Source organism: Drosophila miranda, chromosome 2 (assembly GCF_003369915.1).
Source record: "Drosophila miranda strain MSH22 chromosome 2, D.miranda_PacBio2.1, whole genome shotgun sequence".
Lineage (NCBI taxonomy): Eukaryota > Metazoa > Arthropoda > Insecta > Diptera > Drosophilidae > Drosophila > Drosophila miranda.
Window position 1 is genome coordinate 31,891,451 of NC_046675.1, and position 13,393 is coordinate 31,904,843.

Here is a 13,393-nt window from a genome sequence, read left to right on the forward strand (position 1 = left end):
CGTTATATACATACACAGTACACTAATCATATGCCTAAATGGGTCTAAAACATGTCAGTCTGTCACATTAATCTTAATGTTAATTAAATGAAATAGGATATAAAGACGGAATCATAACGGATACCTATTTACCAGCACTACAACCTTGTAGAAATTTGATTCATCAATAATCCGGCTAAAATATTCAAATTTGAATCCTAACGCCCGCATACGATCGATTACTACGACGCACTCAATAGTTGCTATCGATTCACACTACTATCGATAGCAGTTCGTGCAATTGGCGCCCAATCGTGACGTTCACTTAAAAGCCAGACTGCGCGGCGGCGTGAAAAATCTCCAGACAGCTTGGCTCCGCGCCTTTTTCGCACAAAAACAATTCTCGAGAATGCAATTTCTAAGCGCAAAAGTTTTTGATAAAAATATGAACTTCGAATGTGTGGGTCTAAAACATGTCAGTCTGAGACATTAATCTTAATGTTAATTAAATGAAATAGGATATAAAGACGGAATCATAACGGATACCTATTTACCAGCACTACAACCTTGTAGAAATTTGATTCATCAATAATCCGGCTAAAATATTCAAATTTGAATCCTAACGCCCGCATACGATCGATTACTACGACGCACTCGATAGTTGCTATCGATTCACACTACTATCGATAGCAGTTCGTGCAATTGGCGCCCAATCGTGACGTTCACTTAAAAGCCAGACTGCGCGGCGGCGTCAAAAATCTCCAGACAGCTTGGCTCCGCGCCTTTTTCGCACAAAAACAATTCTCGAGACTGCAATTTCTAAGCGCAAAAGTTTTTGATAAAAATATGAACTTCGAATACAAGATTCTGAAAGAGAATTTCATGGAAATTGATTCAAAACTGTGCTCTTTGCTGGAAACCAATGAGAACCCGCCGGAGCCGGAGCCTCGTGCTGGAAATTCCTCGGGAAGCACCTCGCACATCGTGCTGGCCGAACTGCAGGACAATTTAAAAAAATTGCATTTGGAAAATGCTTCTCACTTTCAGTTCCACAGCTACGGGTGCCATGCTTCGACCAAGAGGGCCCGCGACCACGAGAAGCCAATTGTGAACGGGCGCTATCGAAAGAAGTCAAGGTCGGTGTGGTGGTCGGGTGCTGCCACTTCTCGTCAGTGGCAGCAGCATCGCCAGCAGCAGAGGCAGCAGCAGCTGCAAAGGGAGACTAAATTCAATGTGGCCCAACTGACTCCGATGATGCGTTCAATTGGCCCACGTGGCGATTTGTGAGTGCAGTGCTGAATGGCGACCCATGCAGTGCTTCCAATATTCATGTGTGGTGTGTTTGCTTCCCTTCCACAGCGTGGAGCGCAATGCCGTTGTTCGTTTGATGAATCTTTTTAAATCGCTGCATGACCACATGAACCAGGACCTGGGCTTCGGGCCCGAAAACTTATTTCCATCGGACTATCTGTTTGATCTGCCCAAGAAGCGCACCATGCCCTATAGCCTGAATCTGCGCTGTCAGGTGGAGGTGCTGTGCAGCAAGGCGGATCGTTTTCTGGCCTGCCAGCGGCGCATGGTGGAGGCCAATCGCCACTTTGACTATGTAAAGTACTCGGAGGGCGACAAACTTATCAAGGGATCGTTAAATTTCCTAAGGTTGTTCAAGCAGTTCTCCACCTCCACGTTGCGCCATCGCAATGGCAAGTTCTTGGGACCTGCAGCCATTTGTAAGTGCCATACAATCCATCATTAATCAGAGACATCAATCATCTAGTTTTCATTTTAGCTAATGCCCAAAAACTGGAGGACTTGCTCATAAATCTGCGAGAGTGGCTGCGCTCCGCCTTTCTCTGCGTGTATGTGTTTAACTGGGAAATGGATCATGAGCATCGCTATTCGGCCGCCATGACCCAAAACCACAATGCACTCATGAAAAAGGCAATGGATTTGGCTGCCACTGAGCTGAAGGCGGCCCAACCCAAGCAGCTTAGCCCAGAGGAGCAGCTAATCGCCCATCGTTATAAGCTGCATAATGTCGTCAAGTGTGCAGCAGAGAATGACGACTTCCTGTCGGCACTCCTCAGCAATCCAGACATCTACTTTCCACCCGAAGTTCGGGCCATGTGCGATCCCCCAGAAGGCGCTGCTAAAGCTGAAGCTGAGCCCGAAGTTCCAATGGGAGGTATCGGTTTGCTGGACATTAGCGATTTGCAGGAGCCCTCATCGCCACCAAAGCGTCCTACTGTAACACGTCGCTATAAACCCTTGTGCTTCCGCAGCTAAAGGAAAGAAGAGAAGAAATATCAACAGCAAAAAGCAACGATAATCAAAAGTAAGAAGATATAGCTTTATAATTTACACATGAAGGGTACACCAACGATGAATGTTTTTCAATCAAAGCCCAGAAGAATTTGGCAAAATCTGCTTTTACATGTCCATTTATAAAAGCGTTTAATTTTTAATTTGTTTGTAGTTTTGTAAGCAGACACAACCCTTTGATTGTATTTGGCAACTGAATGTACTTCCTATATTTGGATTAAGTTGAAACGTTTTTCTACAAGGAACTTTTATATTTTGAGTTTGAAATTCAATTAAATATTTGCACATTCCACCAGTTGAACTTAAAAACAATATTAACTGAACTAGGGGTAGGGCTAGGGGTGCTCTATCCATTCTACACTATGAATAGCTCCTCTAGGGGTGTCTTGCCAAAAGTTTTGTTCAGCACCGACTTGACTATCAGACCCATGGCCTCGGAAATGCTGGGCTTCAGCTCATTGAAGATTTCCTGCCAGTTCTCGTTGATCAGAATGTGCATGTTCTCGCTGAGATCCTTCTGGCCATGGAAGAGACCCTCCAACTTGTAGCTAACATGCGAGGGATCGACCTGCAACTTGATGTCCGTAACCTCTGCGAAGGTGTGATGTCCGCCCTTAGATATGGGCCTCAATGTGATCAAAGAATGGATTTTGCAGTGCTCTGGGGAAGGGGAGGGAGAGAATGAGTGAAATTCTTTGGGGTTGTTAGCTGTAAGCTTACTCAATACGATCTCGGCCCTTCCCTTGCCCACAATGGGCAGAATAAGCACCTTGCCGTCCACTGAGTAAGGTCCCTTGAAGGCCAGCTCGGGTGCCTCCATCACAAACTCAATTGGATTGCTAAGATCAAGAGAGAATCCCCTAGAGAACCATGGATAGAGTTAGCGTTGAGTGGGAATCATTATCAATGATTAGCCTACCCCAATCGCTTGGCTCTGGCACGTGACAGGCCCAACAAGTCCACCTCCGTGAAGCTCAGATCAATGCTGACCGGACTGTGTGGATTCCGGCCAATAGTGAACTTGGTGACGTGCAGTGGATCCAATGGTATCAGTCCCAGCTCCTTGATGCCGCTCTGGGCGTGGTTTTTCAGCACAAAATTGACGCCATTCAACACACACTCGTTGTCCTTAATTGCGCATCTCTGGATACCAGCGGCTGCAACAGAAACAATAGAATTTCAATTACGAAGCCAATTTCAATTACAAGGAGGCAGGACTCACGGAGATCAGAGGCGTGCCCGCGGACGGATATAGTCAGGCAGCTGAGCAGAGGCAGCAGCAGCAGGACGAAGCTAAAATTTCTCTCCATTATGATCGCTTGTGAATGTAATTGAAGACTGTCTCGCTGGCCCTGAAATTGGCCCACCTTTATAGTCGGTTTTGATCGTTCTCCTGGCCAGTTCCTACGTCGCGACATTTCAATTGAAATTTTGTGTCCGAGTGTGAATTTAAATGGTATCGTATCATGTGCTTTGTTGCTGCTGTAAACCGCTTTTGCGTTTTAAGTGACAGAGAATCTCACTTTAGACGAAGTCGAGACTGAGTCAGTGCAGTCTCGGTAAATGGTAAATGGATTATAAACAGAAACCGGCGCCCCAGATGAATATGAGTGAGATGTTATTACCGGTAGATTTATTTTACGACTCCCTTTAATGAACTACCGATGTGAACTTGCTGATCTTGCATGGGATGGTGTTTCTCAGTTCCAGTTCCAGTCCCAATGCCAATGACACTGTAATTGTCCCGCCCCCCAATGCACCTATCCCTCTCCTAATCACGTTTTGCCGGCTGATTTTTGCATATATATGCAAATTTTCCACGGGGAGTTTAAACATTATTCATTAAGCCATCGCTCGGGAGCGCCTTTGACATACACACTTGATCATAATAATAGGTACACGTTGAAGCGTTTCATTAATAATTAGTTTTATCGTACTTTAAGTGTTGAAAACAAAATTTTTTTTGGTATGTTTTATTTGTCAATGTATTGCAGTTCCGTGACAAAAAAAATGAAACAGGGAAACCGCCGAATAACAGAGCTTTAAGCGATATTGCGAGTTGACATCACAATTTGGCTGATCAAAATAATAGGTACAGACTACAGTCTAAATATGTATAAACAAATAATTATTTTTTTTTTACAAGAATAGGCCGAAAGTCTTATTGTACAGCCCAATTGGCTCTTAGTCTGAAAAAAGAAGGCCAATCTCTTCGGGCCATTGCTAAATTAATGAAAAGGTTTCATAATTTTGTTGAAATGCTTTAAAAATAAAAACCTAGTCAGGAAACTGGCGGAAAGCCACAGAAAACAACCATAACACGTGACCACTACATACTTTTCTTTGAGGAATAAGGACCCATTTAAGTCGTCTAAGGCTATTGTATCAGAAATTGCACTAGAAGTTAGTGCTCCAACGATCCGTAGACGGCTACAACAAGCCAGCCTTCCAAGGAGAATAGAAAGAAAGGTCCCACTTACGCGTCAAAAAAATTTAGCCATTGGGCAAACTTTTGCTAAAGATCATAAAGACTGCGCAGGATGCGCCGGAGAGAAAAAGTGGAGAAGCCTTTTATGGAGCGACGAAACTAAAATAAATTTATTAGGGAATGAATGTGAAAGCAATGTAGGAAGCCTTAAAAGAAAGAATTTTGATCCATGTTTCACAAAAAAAATTTGTCAAACATGGAGGTGCCAGTTAAAGATATGGGGCTGCTCATCCTGGTACGGCGTAGGTCCATTTTTCCTGACAACGAACAGAATGGACGCTGAGCAATACAAACCCAGATTGCAGACAGTTATGCTATCTTATGCTGAAGAAAACATGAGTTTCCATTTGGTATTTAAGTAATATAACGACCCAAGGCACACATCCAAGCTTTTGACCAAATTTTTTGAGGACCAAACAATGGACGTTTTAAAGTTGCTTCTTTAATTTTCCGACTAAAATCCAATCGAAAACTTGTGGGCAGATTTACGAAACAAAATTAGCTAAGTTTTCATTTTCAAATAATCAAAAATTATGCGAGGGCATCCAAAAATTGTGGTATGAGACACCTGCCAGACGCTTATTAAAAGTACGCCAAAAATAATTATAAAGGTGACAAAAAATAAAGGTGGATACATCGGATATTAACTATCAAATCCCATTTAGGCAACAAAAAAATAATAATAACCAGTTAACAAACTTTTTTCATAACAATACTTGAAGTGTACCTATTATTTTGAGCAGCATGATATTGACTGTGAAGTACAAATGGATCTATTTTCTTTTATAACATTATCTTATAATATAATCAAGTTTATTTGATTGAAAACAGATACTTAAGGAATAATTGAGAACTAATTTTAAGTTTAATATATTGCATAAAACCGTTTTCTGTTATGTTAAAGTTTACGTAGATGTGTGTACCTATTATTATGATCAAGTGTGTACTTTAATTGCATTTAATGAATTAAGAGGCTGACAACTTGTTAACAGGCAACATTTTCTGACCGTAGGGTCATCATACTAGCAATTAAAGTACATGCAATATTTCCTTGTAGGTCAAGATGTCTATGTCAGAAGCCTTGCACCACATACTTTCAGGCTGGAGTCGGAATGCTTGGATTATATGCATGATCAACCTTTGGGAATAGGTTCTCCACTTATTCTAACATCTTAATGACTCTGATTTACAGCACTCATTTAATCTAATGATGATTGCAAAGTATGCGTGTTATTTCGGACATCTAAAATCGAACTAGGGCAAAGTTTATTTCTATGGATATTAAAGCATTAGCTACTCTCTTCCGCGGCAAAATACTTGGCATATGGATACTTGGAGAAAACTCTTGTGATCAGGGGCTGGTATAACGCGGCAAAAGCTTTCTCGATTGTCTCCTTCGTCTCACTAAAGATGGCGGCCCCGTTCTCGTTTAGGAATGTGTTCATTGTGTCGCCCAGGATCTTGTCACCGTTAAAGAGATTGCTAAAGTGATAGTGTTGGCTCTTTGGTTTCAAGTAATACTGCAAATCGGTGGCTTCCATGTAAATCTCTCCATTCTTTTCCACCGGCTTGCCGGTGAAAGTGACTTTCAAATCCGTTCCAACTGTAGAACATAGAAAAATAAATTGAATTTAGTGAAGATCTTACGGGGAAACATTCGTCTAAACTTACTCAACGTCATGTTGCTGTGGCCGGAGCCGCTTATAGGCAGGACCAGGACCTGGCCCTTGATGGAGTATTCACCCACCAGGGAGTACACCTTAGAGGTCATTATCATTTCGTGTTTCGTGGCGATTTCCTTGCCGAATCCTCTGTGTAAAGGGTTTATAAATGTACATATGTGAAGTCTTTTTGCCTCGTTTTGGAACGTTTTTGAGAACTTACCTGATCTTTTTGAAGCGCAGATACTTATTGCCAAACAGTTTGTTGTTCGTAAACGTAAGATCTATCCTCACTGGGCTCCTATCGTCGCCCTGCTTGAGGACCATCCTATCCACCGCCAAAGGATCCAGCTGGACCAGGTTCAGGCTGTCATCCCCTTCGGTTGCCTTCTCCGTTATTAGCCTGTTGCAAAACTTCACAAAACATTCTGTGTCTCCGTATTTGCACGGCTTCGGATCATTGGCTGGGGGCGAATCGAGAGTGTTAGTGTATCTATAAGGCTGAGTCCCGGCAATTCATTCTTACGGAAATCGGCCTGCACGGCCATTGCCAGGCACAGGACGAGGGGGAGAACGATACGCGACATGTTGACACGGCTTTAGAATGCAAAAACTACTGACTTTTTACCGGCATTTCGTTTACTATTTATAGTGGCGCGCGCCAATTGCACTCCACGCAACTCCCCCCCCGTCCCATTTATCAATATAAAATTGTGAAATGCGATGCAATGTGGCGCTGTTGCTGCCGATCTGGCGAACTCGTTTGGGATCGGTTCCAATCGATCGCATCATAGGTTAGGCTTGGCCTAAATCCATATTTAAATTAGTTGCACTATTAGTTAATTAGTGGAATGTGTTTACATTGTATCATTTACATGTGTATGTGTGTCAGCGCAATTGCAACTGAGATTTATTGCTTTATTTGTTTCTAGTTTAGCTGCTGTTATTGGATTCCCTTGCGTCGGGAGTAATTTTAATTGATTTCTCATTTAATGTAACATGTAAACACACGAGGTATAATTAAATATTGTTTTTACTATTTCGAAACAATAGTCAAGACAAAAGCTGCGCGATCGATACACATGCAAACACACCATATGACCATACATACGCAAAATGTTGTTGGGCTAGGAAAGTCTATCGTTTTGCACAAAGCTATTAATCATATCTGCTAGATATAGTAACTACCGTAACAATAACTTGTTGTTTACTTTAAAGTTTAGCTTATAACATTTTATTTTCCCGCGAAAAACTGTGCACGATCCTTTTGCGTTGGCAGCGCCATGCTTTTAGCTATTGTATCGTATTACACTACACTTCAAGACGACCAATCTAGTCTGAAAGACAGAGAGACAAAACGTTAAGTAATGTTGTTATATCTGGTCTCAAAGCCTAAGCATGATGTGGGGTGACATACGAACATAACACATCTGGTGGCCTAGGTGAAAACAGACTAATTGCAAAAACAGAAATGCAGTGAGAGCGAGCTTGGCTTTGCAGTTGAGTCGATAGCTGAGATATATTTAACATCCCTAAGGAAGTGTTCCCGCTAAACGTCGCCGCCAAGCCACACAAAAGCCGCAAACAATTGGAAAATGGTAAATATTTCGATCGCTACCTCAGTTATTCGCTAAAGAGATATTTATTTTGCATCAGGAAGTCAGTCTATTAAGTGACTATTAAGTGAATATGCTATGCCACGATATCCACAGGAAAATCCAAACTCAGGTGCAGCAGCAGATGGATCTGCTTGGTACGATCTCGCTGAGCACCAGTATGTTGTGGCACAATAACGAGGGCCTGTTTCTCTCTCATGTTTTAGTATTTAAAGTGATATCAAGGCTTAGAGGTTCACGCTCATAAACTATGCCCTTTACTATTTTGATACTGAGGAGGCCGTCGTTCAGGATTTAATCTCATGCGTCGTGTAGGAGCTACACAAAGAGAATGTATCGCTCTGCCAGGAGCACTTCCTGACTGCTGTGTCTCCGCCTGCAAATTTGTAAAAGAATCGCCTTGCAATCGTATGAGCTGCTCCAGGCTCTGACGTCGAAATCTCATCAAGTCGTTGATTACTTTGCGTCGTCCAAGACCGCACAGAAGGTACTGAACAAGAGCCTTGAACGAGAGGCATCTTTTGGGATGGAACTTAAACTTTCAAACTATGGCCCGTTTGGTCAAGATTAAAGACGCTCTTTCTCAGTCTCCTATATCTATACAGTTCCGAGCCGAGAATAGAAAGAAACATGCATCCTTGGGTGTGGGTGAAAAGAAACACCAAATGCAGCCCCATGTATAGTGTTGTCCGAAAGTATCTTTCTGCTCCGGCAGCCAATGCGCCCATCGTATATTTGTTCAGAGGCTCGAATGAGGATACACTAAAAAAAATATCAAAAATGCTGTTTATTAAGTTCAATCCAAACTGATTAGCCCCTGTAGGTGGTGAAATGAGTATTGGGGTCAATGTCTGCATATCACCTTTCACCTTGTTAAACTTAACTAGGCATCATATACTCGGAAGATATGTATGAACGACCTTACGAGTAAACAACTTTATAATGATTAAATCTGTGTAAACTTTACACCTTTGTGGTCAGCGCGTAACGCGGTACAACACGATGATCTTATAATTATCTAATTAAAGGTTTAAATGTACATGTATGCAAGTGTTATAATTGCTATTGTTCCAAAACAAATCATCTGATAATTACGAATATTAGCGCGTCAATGGCTGTGTTTCTGGAATTGTATAACATTTGCCCGTGGCTTGATCGGACATGCCCTGGACCTGGGGGTCCAAAAATAGCCAAATGAAGCGAAAACAACCGAGTCATCGTGACGTTCAGAGAGCCCTCTTGCAGAATGGGAATGAAAAAGATTTGAGGTATGCCGCAGGAACAGGTTCACTTCGTTTCGCTCCTACACTTGTTAACCAAACGCCTCGTTTTACAGCCCAGCCTCCGGATGATCATAATAAAATGGAACTCGAGTGGAATGGAATGGAAGCATAACTAGTTTAACTTGAGTGCAGTTGATTGACTCGCAAATGGAAGATTTTTATGCACTACCCGAAGGTCAACCGGGTGTCGGCCGCCTCTACCTGCCTCTCTCGGGATTACCGTTGCATACACTTGAACTTGAGAGCGAGTTTCCACTCTCTGAGTGGAATGGATCTTTGATTCCAGTCCCACTGCTGATTTTGTCATGCAAATATTGGGCAATGTCACGTGAGAAGACTGCTAATCGTTTGCCAAAATCGTATGCGCCAGTTGTTGCGGAAATGATTAGATCTAAGCAATCAAACTGCGCTTCCCTCTGCTACAGACAGGCTATAACCGGTTTTCATATACAATTTTGTTTATTCTAACGTTTTGTTTTTATAGTAAGTAATAACCTAGCAAATATGATGATGGATGTTATGGTGGTGCCTGGGAGCAATGGAACAGTCAATGGCCAAATGCACCCAAGTGCACGCTGGATAAGAAAATGTCTGTGAGGGAAATACTCGTACACTTATGCTGTCTAATGCCTAATGATTAATGCTTTATCAGTTCTCCAGGTACAGATCTTCGTAGGCAAAGCGCTTGAACAGATTGGAGAGAATGTTTTTCATGATCTCTGCAATGGCCAAATGGATAGAAGGATGCAGTTCGCTCCAGACCTCAACCCAGTTCTCGTTAAGGAACTGATTCAGATTGGCACCCAGCGCCTGGTCCCCGTTGAAGAGGTTCGTCAGCTTGATGTTCATTCTGAAATAAATCCATGCTCATGTAGGATGCTGCCTGCGACTGAAACTGAAGCAACATCTCTTACCTCTGTGGCTCGACGAGCACCTTGAGTTTGTCCACGGTCAGATAGGTGCGGCCGTCTCTCACCTGGGTGCCCGGCTTGAACTTCACCGAGAACTTAGGCGAATGAAGGGTGATCTCAGCATCACCGTCACCGCGGATGGGCAGGATCAGGATGCGTCCGTCAGCGGTGTATTTTCCGCGCAGCACGATCTTGGGAATGCTGCCGTACATTTCAAACTTGCTGGTGGCGGGATCTGCACCGAATCCGCTGTGGGAAAGACACAAAGAATTGGGTAAGCACCTATTTTATTTATATTTTATCACTTATATTTTCACTTACACAGCATTGTCGAACTTAACGCCGGACAGGCCCTCCACATTGACATCTTTAAAGTTGAGCTTAAGGTTGAGCGACCCCGTGCGACCGTCGGATATATCGAAGCGCTTCACTAGGAAGGGCTCTATCTGCGGAAAGCCGGCTGCTGGATAGCCCGTCTTGGCATACTGACGCACCACATGGTGGGAGGTATTGATGATGCACTTGGTGTCTCCAATGCGGCAGCGTTGCAGATCAGGAGCTGCAATGGGCAAGAATGGGGCAGGGATTACGCTGTGCTCTGGCTGAAGAGGGGATCTGCTAGATGGAGAACTCACGAAAACTGGAGGCGCCACTGGCAAGGCACACTAGCAGGGCAATGGAGCACAGCTGGAGCAGCAACATGTTGAGCGACGGATCGGATCTGGTCAACGGATGGCAAACGAATACAAACGGCTGCGCGACGCGTTCGATGATTTGGCGAACTCCCGACCAAGTTCAATGCTAAACTGTAAATTGGCTCGGGACAGACGCAAGCATTTATAAAATTTTTGCTCGCTGGCTTCGCGATGGGACGGTCCCCAGAGCCGGGCCAAAACGCAGATGGGCAGACAGAGGCGGCAGCGGCAACCAGTACACTTCATAGTTTATTCATTCTTGACTTGTCTTGCCAGTTGCCTGCCTGGTGTTTTTTGTTGTTGTTGTTGCTATTTCTGTTTTGCCTCTCTTTTTTTCGCCCTGTCTGTCACTGTCGGTGTCGTAGTGTCTGTGCTGTGGCTTCTCCTCATAGGATGCCAGTTGATAGGCTACACATATCGAGAATTCTCAGTCAGCCCCACAAATGGCCACAATATTATTAATTAATATTATTAACATGTGCCAGGCCAGTAACAACGGCTACAATCAGAAGTGATTCTATAAATTTTAATACTCGAACTGCCGCCAGCCAGTTTTCGTTTTCGGAGGCGAGATTTAATTCTTTTTATCGTATACTTTTTATAGATCTATAAGTCGTCGTAGCGCAGCCCCCCTCCCTCTCATCCTCCAAAACAATGTGAAATTGAACCTGTCCGTCTAGCCGGGCCGTCGATCGGTTGGTCTGTCGCTCAGTCGGTCGGTCTGTCGGTGGCTGCTTTGTTCGCGCTTATAATGAAGTGCAAATAATAATTTTAAATTATCAGCAGCCAGTCAGTGTACATATATCATCCATCTGCTGTTTGCTGTTTGAGATCAGCTATCGGTTCGAAGATTAGAACAGAACTTTTGGGGATTTCCAAAGTGAATGTCAAATAAAATGTGTTAAATGGCAGGTCAGGCGGCGTGAGAGTGAGAGTGGCAACATGCCTGTGGTAGAAGATCGGTCAAAGGTCAAAGATCATCATAGGTAAGACATTCTATTTTTAGTCTATTGAACTCTTCATAACTATTTTAATTACCTGCTCTTCTAGATGAGACATCTACTGCATTCGCCAAATTCTACAAAAGAGACCCCTCAAGGTGATTTAGAAGAAGAATTTTCGTTTGAAGAGGAGACAAATTGATCTTTTATCTTTTTGGCAACAACTCAATTCCGAGCATAAACCAATTAGACATCATTTATCAAGACAGAGGCGGTAGGCGACAACCAAACAGGTTTCCCCGTGGCATTCTTAATTGGTTCGCTGCTTAAAACTTGCCCTCTGAGTGGTGGCTTCACTTTCAAACTATTTTGACAAGCACGCTGCCTAAACAGGCACAAACAGGCGGTGAAGGAGACGGGAATCTACCGTCCAACCCGACCCGACCACTTGCCAAATGGTAGTTAAAGTCTTTGGGCGTTCGTCATCGCCAAATTAGCATATTCGATGCGGTGTTTGATTGCTTTATATACTTTGCTATACTATATGTATGATATTGGCATGAAACCGGCATGGCATTTTGTTTATTTACCCATCCAATTGGCGCCAGGTGACTTCACATGTTCCAAAGTTGTTCTCTTTCTTTTGTTGTTGGCAAATTTTAGTTGTTTACAGAGGCAATTCCTAGACGCTTGCGCATTACAGGTGGCGGCCGGTTGTGCCTGCCCCTTTAAATTATAATATGAAAATATTTAGCTGTTAAACATGCGTTGTTTTCCTTTTTATGCGTGACTCTCTGGGAATTCATTTACATGTCAATAAACTGATAATAGTACTCGTGTGTGTCTCAAGCGTTTTGATTTGATTGTCTCAAGCATCTGAACTGGATGATGATGTAAAATCATGATTCGGCGAAAATTTTTGTGAATTATTTGGGCTTGTAACTCCGCCTTGGGTTACTACTTTTCAAAAAAAGAAAATTCTAGATATTGTTCTCCTACGGTTTCTTAAAGACTTGTAAAAGATTGCAGGAAGATCCTTTGATCTTATCTCCCAGATATAGGAATTAATTCATATCGTACAAGTGATCTGCTAAAGTAGAATTTTATTCTTTAGTGAATCATTTAAATTTGAATGCCAACTATGGCGCGAGAAACTCTTAACCGTTTCGCATTATTTCCACCGGCTCAGTATTTTGGTTTCCTTCGCTTTTGCCACACACCTTGCATATTTTTAGGCTTTTTATAGTATTTTCTAGTACTTTTATGACGCGTTATTGAGTTATTGAAGGTTGGACTATTGAGGGATAATCCAGAATAATGCCAATTCGTTGGCAGCTCAAATTGTATATTTTTCTTAAAATACCATCGTCAAAGGGTGCTCTGGGTTAGCGTAGTCTCAACAGTTATCGACACCTATGTTTGCATACAGACAAAATGATTATAAACGTAAACGGTATCCTGATTGCAGGCAGTTGCAAAACTCCCTTATAATCGGAT

At 42.8% G+C, this 13,393-nt stretch overlaps 4 protein-coding genes across 4 annotated transcripts; 1 reads left to right on the forward strand and 3 right to left on the reverse strand.

Moving 5' to 3' along the window:
* Positions 1–707: 707 nt before the first annotated feature.
* Positions 708–2,602, forward strand: LOC108157336 (protein bag-of-marbles). Its single transcript, XM_033389373.1, has 3 exons — positions 708–1,262; positions 1,339–1,709; positions 1,769–2,602. Exons 1-3 carry the CDS (start codon positions 826–828, stop codon positions 2,263–2,265), a joined length of 1,305 nt encoding a protein of 434 aa, XP_033245264.1. The 5' UTR covers positions 708–825; the 3' UTR covers positions 2,266–2,602.
* On the reverse strand, positions 2,538–3,659 carry LOC108157337 (protein takeout). The gene is made up of 4 exons (XM_017289355.2): positions 3,524–3,659; positions 3,221–3,458; positions 3,022–3,161; positions 2,538–2,961 (listed from the first exon to the last, which is right to left on the reverse strand). Exons 1-4 carry the CDS (start codon positions 3,609–3,611, stop codon positions 2,657–2,659), a joined length of 771 nt encoding a protein of 256 aa, XP_017144844.1. The 5' UTR covers positions 3,612–3,659; the 3' UTR covers positions 2,538–2,656.
* A 1,921-nt stretch (positions 3,660–5,580) lies between these two features.
* On the reverse strand, positions 5,581–7,088 carry LOC108157483 (protein takeout). The gene is made up of 4 exons (XM_017289572.2): positions 6,977–7,088; positions 6,674–6,914; positions 6,461–6,600; positions 5,581–6,392 (listed from the first exon to the last, which is right to left on the reverse strand). The coding sequence occupies exons 1-4, from the start codon at positions 7,035–7,037 to the stop codon at positions 6,079–6,081; spliced, it is 756 nt and encodes a 251-aa protein (XP_017145061.1). The 5' UTR covers positions 7,038–7,088; the 3' UTR covers positions 5,581–6,078.
* Positions 7,089–9,789: 2,701 nt separating this feature from the next.
* On the reverse strand, positions 9,790–11,087 carry LOC108157484 (protein takeout). Its single transcript, XM_017289574.2, has 4 exons — positions 10,896–11,087; positions 10,582–10,819; positions 10,264–10,509; positions 9,790–10,199 (listed from the first exon to the last, which is right to left on the reverse strand). The coding sequence occupies exons 1-4, from the start codon at positions 10,960–10,962 to the stop codon at positions 9,998–10,000; spliced, it is 753 nt and encodes a 250-aa protein (XP_017145063.1). The 5' UTR covers positions 10,963–11,087; the 3' UTR covers positions 9,790–9,997.
* Positions 11,088–13,393: the final 2,306 nt, after the last annotated feature.

Bases quoted from the DNA above. Each gene is read 5' to 3' on its own strand.
- LOC108157336 (XM_033389373.1), top strand. From the start codon at position 826: ATGAACTTCGAATACAAGATTCTGAAAGAGAATTTCATGGAAATTGAT. The intron at 1,263-1,338 runs GTGAGTGCAGTG...TCCCTTCCACAG, and splicing joins ATTGGCCCACGTGGCGATTT to CGTGGAGCGCAATGCCGTTG. The intron at 1,710-1,768 runs GTAAGTGCCATA...TTTTCATTTTAG, and splicing joins CTTGGGACCTGCAGCCATTT to CTAATGCCCAAAAACTGGAG.
- LOC108157337 (XM_017289355.2), bottom strand. From the start codon at position 3,611: ATGGAGAGAAATTTTAGCTTCGTCCTGCTGCTGCTGCCTCTGCTCAGC. The intron at 3,459-3,523 runs GTGAGTCCTGCC...TTTCTGTTGCAG, and splicing joins CGGGCACGCCTCTGATCTCC to CCGCTGGTATCCAGAGATGC. The intron at 2,962-3,021 runs GTAAGCTTACAG...CCCCTTCCCCAG, and splicing joins AAGGGCCGAGATCGTATTGA to AGCACTGCAAAATCCATTCT.
- LOC108157483 (XM_017289572.2), bottom strand. From the start codon at position 7,037: ATGTCGCGTATCGTTCTCCCCCTCGTCCTGTGCCTGGCAATGGCCGTG. The intron at 6,601-6,673 runs GTAAGTTCTCAA...CCCTTTACACAG, and splicing joins CTGCGCTTCAAAAAGATCAG to AGGATTCGGCAAGGAAATCG. The intron at 6,393-6,460 runs GTAAGTTTAGAC...TATGTTCTACAG, and splicing joins CCACAGCAACATGACGTTGA to TTGGAACGGATTTGAAAGTC.
- LOC108157484 (XM_017289574.2), bottom strand. From the start codon at position 10,962: ATGTTGCTGCTCCAGCTGTGCTCCATTGCCCTGCTAGTGTGCCTTGCC. The intron at 10,820-10,895 runs GTGAGTTCTCCA...TGCCCATTGCAG, and splicing joins CAGTGGCGCCTCCAGTTTTC to CTCCTGATCTGCAACGCTGC. The intron at 10,510-10,581 runs GTAAGTGAAAAT...TCTTTCCCACAG, and splicing joins GTTAAGTTCGACAATGCTGT to CGGATTCGGTGCAGATCCCG.